This window comes from Cheilinus undulatus, linkage group 17, assembly GCF_018320785.1.
Source record: "Cheilinus undulatus linkage group 17, ASM1832078v1, whole genome shotgun sequence".
NCBI lineage: Eukaryota > Metazoa > Chordata > Actinopteri > Labriformes > Labridae > Cheilinus > Cheilinus undulatus.
In genome coordinates this window covers 38993589-39008157 of record NC_054881.1, presented here as the reverse complement: position 1 = coordinate 39008157, position 14569 = coordinate 38993589, and the positions used below count along the sequence as shown (strand labels likewise).

The following is a 14569-nucleotide window of genomic DNA, read 5'->3' as shown; positions in this document are numbered from 1 at the left end:
CAGAAAGTTGACAACACAGCCAGCAAATGAAACTATGACAATATTCAATATTGCACAATTTAGAGGAGCCACAAAGACCACGAACCCCCAACCTTTAGCCCAGAGTAAGAATCAAAAGCTTCAAACTAGTATCAGACAGGCAACTGAGCTCCTATTAAAAAGTATCAAGTGAATCTAAGTACAGAAAACGAAGGACTTTGGCTGCAAGGGCCCTTGTTTCCCAGCAAATATTAAGTTGTGGCGGACCAGGGGTAAATAATGAGCATTTAATAGCATTTTGTGTATGAGGTAGTACTGCCACTCAACAGTAGGTGGCAGCATGAGCATGGTTGAGGCTGATATGTAGAAGCGATCAGGGCAGGGCTGTAATTAATCATGAGAAATTCATGGAAGATAGGACACATTATGAAAGAGGTGCTACTGGTGTCTTACAGTAGGTGGCGCTACAGCAAAACCATTGAAGAGATCCATTTGTGCCACTTCCTGCTGCCAGTAGGGGGCGCTATGATGAGATATTTGTAGGCAGGCATGTCCAGTGTGATGTGTTCTTGGCATGGAATGTTAGAGGTCACATTTTTACCCTTTTAAGACGAGTTTATATCGGTCTCAGAGATCCCCAAAACATGCCTGAGAAGTTTGTTGCTGAAAATACACACCAGTATTGGATTTTTGCATGTCTAAAAACTCCTCTGTTTCAGCCCTGCTCAGAATGAGCTGTTTCTGTGTCTGTGGCTTTAAACTTTCATGAGCTGTCTGACTCCACCCCTGAATCCGCCTCTCTCAGGAAATGAATGTGGCTTAATGGATGTGGCTCCTCACATGACATCATGAGGGGGAAATCTGAAAACAGCTTCTTTCAGCACACATTTTCTGAAAGGTGAAGAAACAGAGGGGGGGAATGGATTTATCTCATTCTTGGGGGGGGGGGGGGGGTGTGGACAGGCCATGGGCACATATTTTTGTTAGAAAAGCCTGAAAAAGTGTACTTTGCATAATATGTGACCTTAAAAAACACAGAATTACATACACAAAAGTTGCAACAGGTTAAAGGCATTGTTGGACTTCTTGTTGGGATCCAAGCAGGGGTCCTAGAGGCTTTTTATAGGTCTAATGATGATCCATTTGCAGGCCCAAAATCACAAGCTTAGCCTAAAACTCAGAGGAGGAAATGTAAAAAAACCTTAAGTGCATTTAAGAATGGAAAACAATAAAAGACGAGGGCTTCAGAACCATAATCATCTTTGGAATCCCTGTGATAATCAGCTTTACAGACTCCTGCACTCCAGCTTTTAAAGAGCAACCCCTGTGAGCTCATTTCCTCTGCAGTCTGAGGAGGGTTCGTCACGTTTGCAAGTGTTTGTTCCTCTGTGGATGCGGGTGATGAACACCGCCCACTAACTCTGTGTAGTTCTGCAAAACTAAACCACAGCAGTTCTAGTCTTGACGTATAAATCTACTAATAATAACTTTATTCTTACAGCACTTTTAAAAACATGGGTTTACAAAGTACTTTGACATGTGAAGAAGCAAACAGAAGAACAAAGCAACAAGCCCAAACAAAAGACAAGAAGACAGAACGTGACATGCAAACATCAGCAGAATCCAAACACTAAAAGAATCTAACCAAAAATATGGATGAGATAATAATTCATCAACATCAAACTACATCAAAACCTAGACGCCATGTGATGCCATCACAAACATCAATCAGAGTGCAGACATCAAACCACTGAGACGTCATGGACATCATCAGAATGCAGGCAGGACACAGACATCAAGAACCATCAAAACAAAAGGAACCCAGCTGCACAGACTGAGACCAAGAGGACCAAAATTAAAGACGTGAGAAATTAAAAGCGAAACAAAGAGGAGTAAAAACAAAACAGGAGAAAAATGAGAAAAGGCAGTAAAATGCAAATAAAGGGGGCAAAAACAGATAGTAAAGCGAGACAAAACAAGATCTAAAATTGTAAAAGCAGTAAAATTGATAAATATAATAGCAAAGGTAAACAAAAGGGAAGCAATAAAGACATAAAAGCATTAAAATGAGGAAGACAGTAACAGTTAAAAACAGCCAAGGGGCAAGGAAATAAAATGAGGTTGACAGGGAGTAAAGGTGAGATTAAGAGGAAATTAAATTAAAATAGGTAAGAATCTGTGATAAGACAAAAACCAAATAAGAAGAAGATGACATCACATAAAAGCAAGTCTATAAAAATGAGTTTGAATAAGTGATTTAAAAGATGCCAATGATTCTGCATGCCTTTTCTCCTCGGGCAGGTCATTCCAAAGTCGAGGGGCCCTGAAGGCTAATCTTGCAAAGCAGATGGATATGCCCGTTTCCTTGTTTCTCACTGGCGAATCCATCTTGCAAAGCTGCTTTCTGAACAGTTTGGGCCCGGTTAAAGAGTGAAAGGACCAATCAGTGTCAAGGGGCAGTACTTTCGGGTGCAGCTGAGTTGTGACGTATGCAAGCGGCGACAAAAGGCCAATGCAATTATGGTGGAAGAGTTTTGTGTGGATGCTGCTAAAGCGCCAGTTTGATCAGAACTTGATGACATTTCTTCATTAAAAGAAGAACAAAGAACAGCAGTGAGTTGTTTTCTTTTCAAAAATGACAGTCGTCCAAAAGAGGTTCACGTTATTCCTCGGTAGCTGCACACACGCACCTCGGTTGTAGCTATGTCACGTGTTTTGTTGCTCTGATTGGCCTGTAAAGATGTGACAGACAGAACGTTCATCCAAACACACTCCAAGTTTTTTCAAATCCTCTGCCCATCCCCAAACACTTAGTATTGAAGGTTTCCCAGATAGATGTGTGAAAATAATCCATCTGGCACATCAGGTTAGGAAAAGACCCTGTCACCTTTAGGCCCCGTCTACACGGAAACGAATTCAGGTGTATACACAAAAGTTTTTTGTCGGATCGGCGTTTCATCCACACGGAAACAGCGTTACAGGTGACTGTAAACGATACAGAGTGCTTAATCCGTAAACGACTACCATTTTGTCTACGTGTGGACAGCTATTCGCATCTTTCTTGAAACGATTATGTCACACACAGCGTAGCTTTCTTAAGATGCCTGCGCGGGTCTGACCAAAACAACAATGGCTGATTACAGGGTTGTGTTCATGCTGCAGAAGCTACTGAGCTTGTTATGGCTTTTATAGCAAAATCTGATGCTCTTTTACCACCACCGGGAAACGCATACACCATATGTTCTTAAATCCAATGCAGAGAACAACCACAAGGGCAACTAGAAGAAAGTCTGTGTCAGTTTTCTGTGATCTTCTTCTCTCGTTTGGTGAATGTCTGTGGCAGCGTTACAGCGCCACACACAGGCTTGGCATATGCACTACACCGTTTTCAGCGGTTCTGTACTTATGTGGATATTTCCTGAAACGATTCCGTGTTTACTTTAAATCTTCTCAAAACGAAATGGCAATATATCGTTTTCGTCTCTGTGTGGATGAGGCCTTAGATTTGAGTCTCGACTTTGGAATGACCAGGAAGCCCCCGACCGAGGACCTAAGGCTGCAGGTTGACTCATAGGGAGTTTAAAGTCCTTGTATATAGATTGGAGCCAGGCCCTTCAGTGCTTTAAAAGTAATCAATAAGATCTTAAAATCAATTCTAAAACAAACGGAAATCCAGTGTGAAGATGCTAAAAGGGGGGTTGATGTGGTGTCGTCTGTTAAAACCAGTCAGAAGCCGAGCTGCTGCATTCTGTACCAGTTGGAGGTGAGAGAGTGATTTATAGGAGATACCAGAGAGGAATGAATTGCAATAATGTGTATTTTTATCGAAGCCTCTTTTGATTTCGACAGGAATTCATGAGGCTGGACAAACTTTAAGGCACAGTTGCTTGTGAACAGGGCGTGCTGAATATGGTGAGGTCCTCAATTAAGTCTTTATAACCCAACTCAGCTCCCAGTCTCTGCAGACCTTGCATGTGGTGAGTGGCTGCACTTCAATAGAGCACGACATCTGAGATAACTGCTAATGTGCAATCACTAGGAGTCGACTGATTATCGGCCTGGATATCTGGCGACATTGACACATATTGCTGATGGGCTGACTTTTCACCGATGCATTGGTGCATCACTACTTCATACTGTCATACCTCTTTTAGCCACGGCGGCCGCTGTTCAGAAAAAGCATACAGTTTCACTTTAATGTAAATAAACGCTTCATCAGATGTAGTCACACACTGTGAGACTCACAGAGTGTGGGAATAAATTCAATGTGACATTGCAGTGAAAAGCCTCCGAGGCAGTGACAGTAACACTGGCAGGCAGATGGGAGTGGAGCCGTCTGCTCACCAGGCACTCAGAAAGACTGACAGCTCACCCTTCACACACAAACATGGGCACATACACCCATCCTGACTGAAGTCTGAATCTTTTGTGATGTTAACTAAAAACCAAACGGCTCAGACCAAAGAGAAATGCCCACACACAAACAAAAAAAATCAAACATTTTCTCATTTTCCTGTGTGCCATAGCAAACAGCTTCAGTGACATCCCCCCCACTTCTAACTGCCTGTCATGGCCTTTATCTCTGGGCCTCAAAAAAGACCATTTAATTGTGTCAGGATGAAACATGTTTAATTGTGTGATATCAAACCGTGGATATGTGCATGAATTAAGCAACAACACAGGGTGAGAGCTGCCTATATGTTGTTTGTCTCTATCTTTAAATGCAGACCATCTAGCATGTTAGCTCATTTATATTGCAGAGATGGGAAACTTGGGAATGCATGGACCTGTAGACTTCTTTAGTAGTTGTATATTCCAGTATAGTGAAAGGGTCTGAATGATGACTGTAGAGTCATTGTAGGTAAACCTGTAATTCAGTATGTCTGGATTAAGACTACTTTACCCATAGTATTTGGCTAGTAATGTCTGAGATGCTCTGGGTTGGTTGGTCCATCACTATGACACAGATGGACGTATCTCAACAAATGTTTCATGGATTGGAGTAAAACTTGGGACAGCCATTCGAGGTCCACAGAGGATGAATCCCAGAGACCACCCACTTTTACCACTTCTTTTTGCCTATTTGTTCCTGTTTATACCCTCGTTCAACAATTTTGCTTCTTTTATCCTGCTTTTTGCTATTTTTTCCCTTTTATTGCCACTTTTCCTTCCATTTTTTTCTACTTTTTTGCTTCTTTTTGCCTGTTATAGTCACTTTTCACTCATTTTTTTTATCCTTTTGTTCGACTTGTGACTTATTTTTGTCACTTCTCACCCATTTTTGCCACTTTCTGCCCTTTTTTTGTCACTTTTTCTTTTCATTTTTCACCCAATAATTGCAATTTCAAGCCTACTTTGCCTCTTTTCATCCATTTTTGCCCATTTTTCCATTTTTTGCCACTTAATCCTTGCCACTTGATCCTTTTTTAAAGCTTTACGCCCACTTTTGCAATTTCTTTTTGCCACTTTTTGCTTGTTTTGACACTTTTAGCCTCTTTTATCCTGCTTTGAGCAACTTTCCCCCCTTGTTTACCATTATTTCCCACTTTTCACACATTTAAGCTGCCTTTTGCCATTAAATGCCATTTTTTCCCCCATTGTTGCCCATTTTTCCTACCTTTTTGCTGCTCTTTGCCTGCCTTAGTCATTTTTCACCCCTTTTTTGACATGTTTTTGTTGCTCTTCGACCATTTTGCCACCTGTATCAATTTTTGGACACTTCTAACCCATTTTTTTTTTCATCCTCCAACACTAAAAGCAAGCCAAAAAGTTGGATGCTTTACCCTTTAATTGATTTTATAAATCAATCATGGTCAATATAATTTGGCTTTGTTGTGGAAAAAAAAATACAAAAAAGCCCTCTCTAATGTTAGTGTGAAAACAGGTTTTCACAAAGTAATGTCAATTAAACAAAAATATGTAATGAAAAAAAGAAACAAATCTACACCATCCTTTAAAGCAGTAGTTCCCAAACTGGGGTCCAAGGACCCCTGGTGGTCTGCAAGCCACAGCTTGGGGGTCTGCAAAAAAATTCAAAATAAATAACTGCAGTAATGCCACATAATTAAAAATGAAATAAATACATATAGGGACCACAGCACCATAAAATAACCATACTATACCAATCTCTCCCACATAATTCAGCTTTGGGCCAGTAAAAATTCAGATATGACGGTGAGATATAACTTAAATCTGTCACTCATCATACATAAAAAAAGCACAAGAAAAAGCCCAGAGGGTTTCTTATTTGGCTGCTCAAAGAACGCAAAAAGTAAGAAGCCACGCTCAACAGGACAAGAGCTTGTAGGTTTTAGGTTTAAGAGTTGAAAATATAGCATCTAGGAGTACAAACGGCAGTTAACACATGTTTAATCAGTGTGAGGGTTATGTGGGGGTCCTTGGAAAATTTTCTGCCCTGTAAGGGGCCCCTAGCCCCAAAAAGTTTGAGAACCCCCGCTTTAAAGTGACTGACTTAATTCTGGTGCTAGCAGTCTCACAATTAGTGAGACGAGGATCACCTGAGTGCAGTGAGTGTGTCTCAGTGATTGTAGTATAAAGACACCTGTTTCTGGAAGGTCCAGTCACTGGTTAATCAGTGTCCCTGGCTACTATTACACCACGAAGACAAAAGAACACTCCAAGCAACTCAGAGAAAAGATTATTGAAAAGTATAAGTCAGGGGGTGGATACAGAAACATTTCAAAGCCACTAAAAATCACAGTTGAAGAAAACCAAAAGGTGGTGGCATCATCATGCTGTGGGGTTGCTTCTTGGCAGCCGGCCCTGTGAAAGTAGAGGGAAAATTAAAGCACCAAATGCCCCTGACTCAAGAGTTCCTCTCAAATACACTAAAACTCTGAGTGAAGGCTTTCTACTTCAAACTATTTATAAGTAAAGCTAAAATATACTTGGATCTGATAAAGTCACAGAAGCTTCTGTATTTGTGTGTGTGTATGTGTGTGTGTGTGTGTGTGTTTGTGTGTGTGAATCTTATTGTTATGATGGTCTGTGGAGGTAGCCGGTTTTATTGGTAACTGCTACCGCCACTGATGCCAAAAATAAAACAAACAGGCAGGATGAGTCACAGCTCTGCTTATGCTGCTCTGTCTTATTAGGGGGATTCTGCTTTAAATCACCTTCTCTCACTTACATTGAGACATTTGGAAACGCTTTCTGAAAAGAACTGACGGCTGAAGAAACTAATAATGTCAATAATTAATGTAAGGATACTGCTGTATCTTATACGATACTTATTTTTTAAAGAATGGATCATAAAATAAAATAAAGACTGATATTTTGTGGGTTGCTGATAAATGTACGGACTAGCAGACTTAAAACCATTAAAGAATTAAATTTCATTGTTTTAAAAATGGCATAAGACACAAATATAGAGACTGAAAAGGTGTTTGGACATATTTTGAAGGCATGTGCACCACAGTAGACAGGTGGGAGAAGTCCTGGTTTAGTAATTTATTATACAGGTCACTCAGGAAGTATTTAGTCCCCCTTTCCCCAATCACAGCAGGGGCCAGATTCTGGATTTAGGACTAACCTGAGGGCCTAACAGGGTCAACATTTAACTATAACTGTCAACCTCATTTCATTGATAACAAAATATGAAAAAACAGCACTGATGACAAATCATTTGGAAATTCAAAAAAGTAAAAACGATATGTTTAAAGGCTCAAATCTGAGATAAAAATTCCAATTTATTAGTTCAAAAAATCAGAACACGACATTAAAAATAGAAAAATAATGTTTTTAAAGAGCAAATATATGAGGAGAAACTTAAAATCCTAAGTCTGAAAGTTCAAAATATGAAATAAAATTTGAAAAAAACATTTTGAACAGTCAAATATTTTAAATTGTGAGTCTGATAGGTCAAAATATGGGATTATAAAGCCAAAATTAGGAGTTGAAAATGTCTAAATATCAGCTAGAATTCAAAATGATGACTTAAAAAGTTAAAAAAATATTACTTGAATTTAAAATTGGGAGTCTAAAAGGTCAAAATATGATATAAAAAGTAAAAATTATTAATTTCAAATGTCAAAATATGAAATAAAAATTGAAATCATGAGTTTAAAAGTCAAAATATGACTTAAAATTTAAAAGTGGGAATCTAAAAGATAAAAGTGTGATATATAAAGTCCAAATCATGAGTTGAAAAGGTCAAAGTATGAAATGAAAAGTCAAAATTATAAGTTTGAATCATGATCTTGAGGTGCAAAATTGAAAATATGAAATAAAACACAAATTTATTTCTTTCCCCACATTCTTGACTTTTTATGAAATCTTTCTTACTCTTTACTTTTTCAGGTTCTTATGGTTTAACAAGGATATTTTAAATAATCAAGTTAAAGTTTCCATTTTTATACTGGGGGAAATCTGCAGACCTCATACTGCTGGGCCAGTTAAAATACAAATATGATATGATCTTTCAGGCCAGATATAATTGATCCAAGGTTAGGTCAAATACTTGAACATCATATGTGAGGCTGCATTTTCACTGTAGTACACTGCAGTCTGTAAATGCTTTCTCCAGCTACTCTAAACACTTTTAGTGGGATTGGTTGGGTAATGTAGGCTGATGAATATTCTTGAAACCCTGGCTTTGACAACAGTTGTGGGATTGCTTTGGCTCGCTATCTGGAGTTGAATTAATCTACAATAGAGCTTTTCTGACAGCAATTGTTAAATTTTACTAAGAGGGAAGACTGAGATTTAGTATTAGGCATTTTTTAAAGAGTTTGATTCTGAGAAAACTGGAATAAATGAGAAAATCTCACAAAAAATATGATATTTTCTCTTATATCAGCTGGCTTATCTTTCCCTGATCTGCAGCATTTCTCTGGAGACGTCTTATAAAAAGTCTATAATGGTAAACATCATCTGCTTATCTTTCACAGTTTAAAAATGTCAGCTTTCCATTTCCTGGTCGCTGAGTCGAATGTATCGACCAGTCAGAAATAAAAGCTTGCTCAGCCCTTTTATTTGAGTGTTTGTCCCAGTTGCTATAAGTTCATGTGTTATTTAGAAAAGGCTTAAAACATGGCAACTTGGATTGCAGCATTTTGAAATCCGTCTGCAGAAAAGCCTGAACCAGTCCAAACTGCAGCATGGCGGAGGAGGTGAAATGATCCCACCCTCCTCATTTCATGACTTCTCTGACTTTTCTGGAAATGTCAGATGCTAATATGCTGCTGATTAACACTGGACTGACCGACACAGTACAAGCATACAGATTTAGCATTGTCAACACAAGGGGCTGTTTGTTGAGCAGGACCTGAATTTTCCTCCAACTCTTCCCCGACCTTTGCACAATCCTCCCCTGGAGACGGACGACCTTAAACGGTGCGAGTTGACAGAGCCACTTCCTCCAGTATGTTCACAGAAGCGATTTTATTTCTTCTCCAGCAGAATAACAAAAGATTGAACTTCCCTGCAGGTCAAGGACCAAAGATAATTGCTTGAATTTAAGCCTGGAATCATGTGCTTATCCTCCCTAAGGTGGTTTCTGAAGATCAACCTGGATTTATCAAACTCTAACATTAATTCTCTATATTACTTTCCTCACAGCCTGTTAATCCCCCAGGTATCTTCATCTCATAAAAACATAATCATACTGGAAATAATTATTTCTGAAAATTCATGCTTCCTTTGTTTTGGTAATATTCTTACATTTTCTAATTACAATGACTGCTCTGAAGTAGCAATTCATTTCTTATGGCAACTTATCAGCATAAAGGAGGCCATACTGATGCCGATTAACATTTAATATTTATAATGGCTGAAAAAGAGTTTTGGCTGAAGTTTAAGAAGTTCTCTTTCACTTAATTTAAATGAGGAAAGTTCTGCTGTTCCATTAAGATGTACCATCATGCAATAAGAGCGTGCACAGTGCAGCGCAGCCCTGATCAGCTTGAGACAAAACAGCAGAGATCACTGACAACTGCAGGTTCATGCAGGAACAATACGACAAGAGCTGACAAGTTTGCCTTTTTGGGGTTGATTTGCTGTTAATTTGGACATGATTCTATGATTTTATTTGCTTCCTCCATGGGTGAGTAACATTATGAAGTTAAAGGATTAATGTTTGCTTCAAAGAATCTTTTGTTTCATGTAAAATTCTGTAGCTCGTTGCCTCAAAAGTTAGCTTTTCCTCATCAATGGTGTTGTAGCTCTGTGACCCACTGACCTGATGACCTTTTGCTTGTGCTGCAGGGTGAGACGTAATGTTGGTACAGTGATGATTTATGATTGGGAGTCCATGCATTGAAGTTGACAGAATGCTTTGCATGTTTTTCCAGCCATTAGATCGATCTGATCTGTGTGGATTGACGTGGTTTGGCGTCGGTCATCACTGAAAACAGACCTGCTGTGTATCTCCAATGAAGCAGAGTGGCGCTTCAGGAATTGCTCTGATTGACTAGAGAAGGAGTGATTTGCTGCACAGTATGATTCTCTGTGCAGCCATCATATGTGGAAATTGGAGGTAAGATGGGGATATAAAAGCGTGTTCTGGCTATTAGAAGAAGCAGCACGTTAACAGAAGGAGGCCAGCTGAAAACTGTCCCAGACTGAGAGGAGAGTGGCTGTAATAACTCAGTTTCAGGTATCTTACTTTTATCATCTGCGGCATGTCTGTCTGTATTGATTTGCACGCCACTCTGTTGTTCCAGTTGTTCTTAATACCTCTTAGCAGACATCTTGGCTGTACCAGTTAGAAAATGGTTCCATAACAAAATCATACATATGAACAGATTCTGTATAAAATGCTAAATCGTTGTACCTTTCGCTACATTTTACAGTCACTGTCTCCGTCATTTCTTCTGAATAATGCCAAAGAGAAGACAAGCTTTGTTCTTAAACACACACAAAAGACGTAAAAATACAGCAGGAACATGAGTCCGGTTTTCTTTATCACTGACAGAGAAAGTGACAGAGCTGGAAAACAACTGGACTTTGTTGAAACACGCCCACAAGGAAACGTATTTGGCACACCTAGATGGGATGATACACCTGCTCCAAAATTACCGATCAAAATCAGCTCTCTTTAAAGTACTTCTCCATGCTCATATTAACCCATGACGCTGTTAGAAATCACAATTTATTTGCTGGTACTTGTCGGTTGTAGTGGGCGGTGCTACGTACACTTGTTAAAATTTGTGTCTATATCTGTGCAGCTAAATGGTGTGATGCTTTTTAAGACTTAAGACTTAAGACTTACTTTGCCCCCTGGCTTGCTTTCACACTGGCTACATTGAACCGTACCCGGACACACTTGTGCCTGAGACCACCTCCCCAAATGGGCCTGGGCCCGGTGCCCGGGCGTGGTTCGTTTGCATTCACACTACCAAAACAAGCTGGGTTTTGGGCTGAAGTGAACTCGGATCCGGGACCGGACCCCTAGGGTGAAAGCCACCTCAGTCACATTGATTTCCTGAGAGGGGCGAAGTCAGAACATTTAAAGCCACAGACACAGAAACAGCTCATTCTGAGCAGGGCTGAAACAGGGCGAGTTTTAGACACAAAAATCCAACAATGGGGTGTTTTTCATCAACAGACTTCCCAGGCATGTTTTAGGGACCTCTGAGACCAATATAAACTTGTCGTAAAGGGGTAAAATATGTCCCCTTTAAAATATTAAAACATCAAAACCTCCTGTAGCTGTTTTCATCTGGGATAAAATATCAGATAAAAATGGCATGGGCTCAAAACTACTAAAGTAACTAAATTTTCCCTCCTTGGGTTTAAAATAAAGGCTGGGGGTGTGATATTTTGCAGAATATCCTTGACTTTGTTAGTAAACAAACTAAAAAGTTCTCATAGAAATCAAGAGGACTAATAAGTGCAATTGCTTTAATGCAATTCTGTGTGCACAGCCTGACACTGTGATTGTGATTAGATTAATTGTGCAGCACCAATAAAAACAGTGTCCTGATACTTGGCAGATTGTGAATTGGGTGCTTTGCTACATCCCTGCACAGTGCATCGGTGTTCTTAATCTAAAGAACTGCTAATCAAGGGGTTTTGATGTGTTGTGGAGAGAAAGAAACAACATGACAGAGATCAGTAACTTTCTGTGCAGCTCTTAACTGTTCACCACATTACTTCACACCATCATGTGTCACCAAATGAACTAATCAGAAGCTAGAATGACTACGTTTAAGGCCGGTGTCAGTAGGCCTATGACTGTTACAGCATAAGATGAATAAATGTCTATTTTAAAGCTTACAGACTGTAAATTTGTCCATCATGACACAGATGGAAAGAGCAGGTTTGCAGACAAGTTGCAGGCATCTCTGCTGTGCGTCGGGTCCACTTTGAATATGAGGCTATCATTGACCTCACCCTGGCTCACACTCCACACAGCGTTTGGATACGGCTCTCTCCTTTTTTTCTCACACACACACCCACACACAGCAGCATTGTGCACACTGTCAGTCTGCTGGAGCTGATAGGCAGCATGTGGTTTCTCCTCAACACTAATCTGCCACACACGTGGTGGTGCAGCACTCAGGGACAAACCCACAATATGTCTCTGGTAGGAAGTACGATGGCAGTGCCAAACTCGGGGGCTTCCTGCTCTTCTCGGCTATCGGGATGTACAGACACAGACACCCACCCCCCTCCCCAAAGCAACAATGACTCAACAGCTTAGTAATCAACCACAAAGACACACATTGTGCTGCAGCTTTACACCGACAGGGTCAAAACAAAACAAATTAACTCTGAAGGGTGCCCTGGGAGAAGAGACCTGCATCACTAAAAGGCTAAATTTAAAAAAACACATCCCTGAACCACACCCAGGACGTCATGACTCATCAGTCCCCCTCTGTCGTCCTTTCACACCAACAGAAGAGAAAAAAGCAGAAAGAGAGAGGAACAGGGGATCTCACTGAGGAGGATGAAGGGAAGAGGAGACACAACAAAAGCAACAAGCAGATGAGTGCATCGTGGGTGGGACTCACCAGCTCGACCGAGCCATAGTGTTTCCTGCTGAAGTCTCCACGCCTGCAGCCCAAGTCCTCCGAGGCAGAGCTGCAATACAAGCGCATAGTCAAACACATGGCCTCCATCACATAACACAGACATGCATGTTCTGTGACATCTCTAATGCAACAAGCATTGGGGAATCAGCTCGACTTCCAGACTGATTTGTCTTTTTATTCTACTCTACATCATTTCTTCCTCTATTTTTCTTTACTCCTGTCTGAGTCGTCTCAAAGTGCAGGGTCTGCCAGTGGCATAGTGACTGGCCAAGAGCAGCGGCCAACCCGGTTTTGATTAAGACATGGGTCCTGATTGAATTAGACTCAAGTGATAGATGGAGACTGTCTATGAGAGCTGACTGCTGCTCTAATATGCCAACGCATACACAGAGATGCTACAAAGGCTAATTCATAAAAGAAATCCACATGAATCAGAAACAAGTTTGAAAATTTGACGCTCTGGACTGTTGAGTCAGGAACAGGAGGATTTTCAAAGCTATGCTCTGTAGAACCCTGAGTAAGATAATGAGCCTTGGTGCTAGATTAAAGTATATTTAAAAGCCATCAGGAGCTAACTCAAGCTACAGTGCCAATTAAAAGTACTAACCCTCTTGATTATTAATTTTATAAATCAATTATGTTGAACAGAATTTGGCTTTTCTGTATGTGATGTAAAATAATAAGTGATTGCATAAATATTCACCCCTTCAAGTCAGTATTTAGTGGAGTCACCTTTGGCTCCTATCCTGTGTGGATAGGTCTCAATCAGGCTTTCATATCTGGACTCCATTCTTCTTTGCAAAACTACTTAAGCTCTGTCAGGTTGCACTGGGATCGGGCACCAACAGCCCTTTAGCATTTAGCACATTTAGCTTTCTCTGTATGCTTCAGCTCATTGTCTTGCTGGAGAATATATCTTCTCCCATGCCGTAGTTCTCTTGCAGACTGGATAAGATTGTCCATTAACTGTTGCATTCACGTTACCCTTTATCTTTCCAATCCTTCCAGGGTCGGCTGCTGAGAAGCATCCCCACAGCATGATGCTGCCACCACCATGCTTCACAGTGGGGATGGTGTGTTTGTGATCAAACCAAAGAACTTTCTTCCACTTGACCATGGAGTCTCCCACGTGCCTTTTAGTGACCTCTAGTCCAGATTTAGGGTGTTTTCACACCTGAAAGTCCAGACCAAGGTTTGTGTTTTTGTTACATTGTATACATTTGGTTCGGTCTGTTTGGGTTTCACACTGTCATTATTGCAACCAGACTAACAGACTTTACATGACGAACCTATGCGATATCGTCATCAACTACGTGGTTTGCATGTCTCTATAGTTTACATTGATTGGTCATTTGGCCAGCGGGTGTCTGACGTCAACACGTTGAATAATGGAGTCTTGAATGTTGTAAAAAAATGAATGAAATCGTCATTCCCACTATCATATTATTGTTGATTTTCTACTACCAAAAGCGACAACTTGAAGAGCTGTACGTAAGGCTGGTCCGAGTTCATCTTGAGTTTTATCATTAGACGACAACTTTATCGTCGTCAACAGGAAAGGAGAAGAAAATATGCAATCCTGCGAGCCATTGCAA

General features: G+C 40.3%; 1 protein-coding gene across 6 annotated transcripts in view; it reads right to left on the bottom strand.

Annotated features, from left to right (window-relative positions):
* garnl3 (GTPase activating Rap/RanGAP domain like 3) overlaps positions 1-14569 on the bottom strand; it is a 112647-nt gene that overhangs the window by 57163 nt on the left and 40915 nt on the right. For all 6 annotated transcript variants that reach the window (XM_041810438.1, XM_041810434.1, XM_041810437.1 and 3 more), the window contains exon 2: positions 12954-13023. In XM_041810438.1, coding sequence (XP_041666372.1) covers positions 12954-13023 — 70 coding nt within the window. The remainder of the gene's footprint in view (positions 1-12953; positions 13024-14569) is intronic.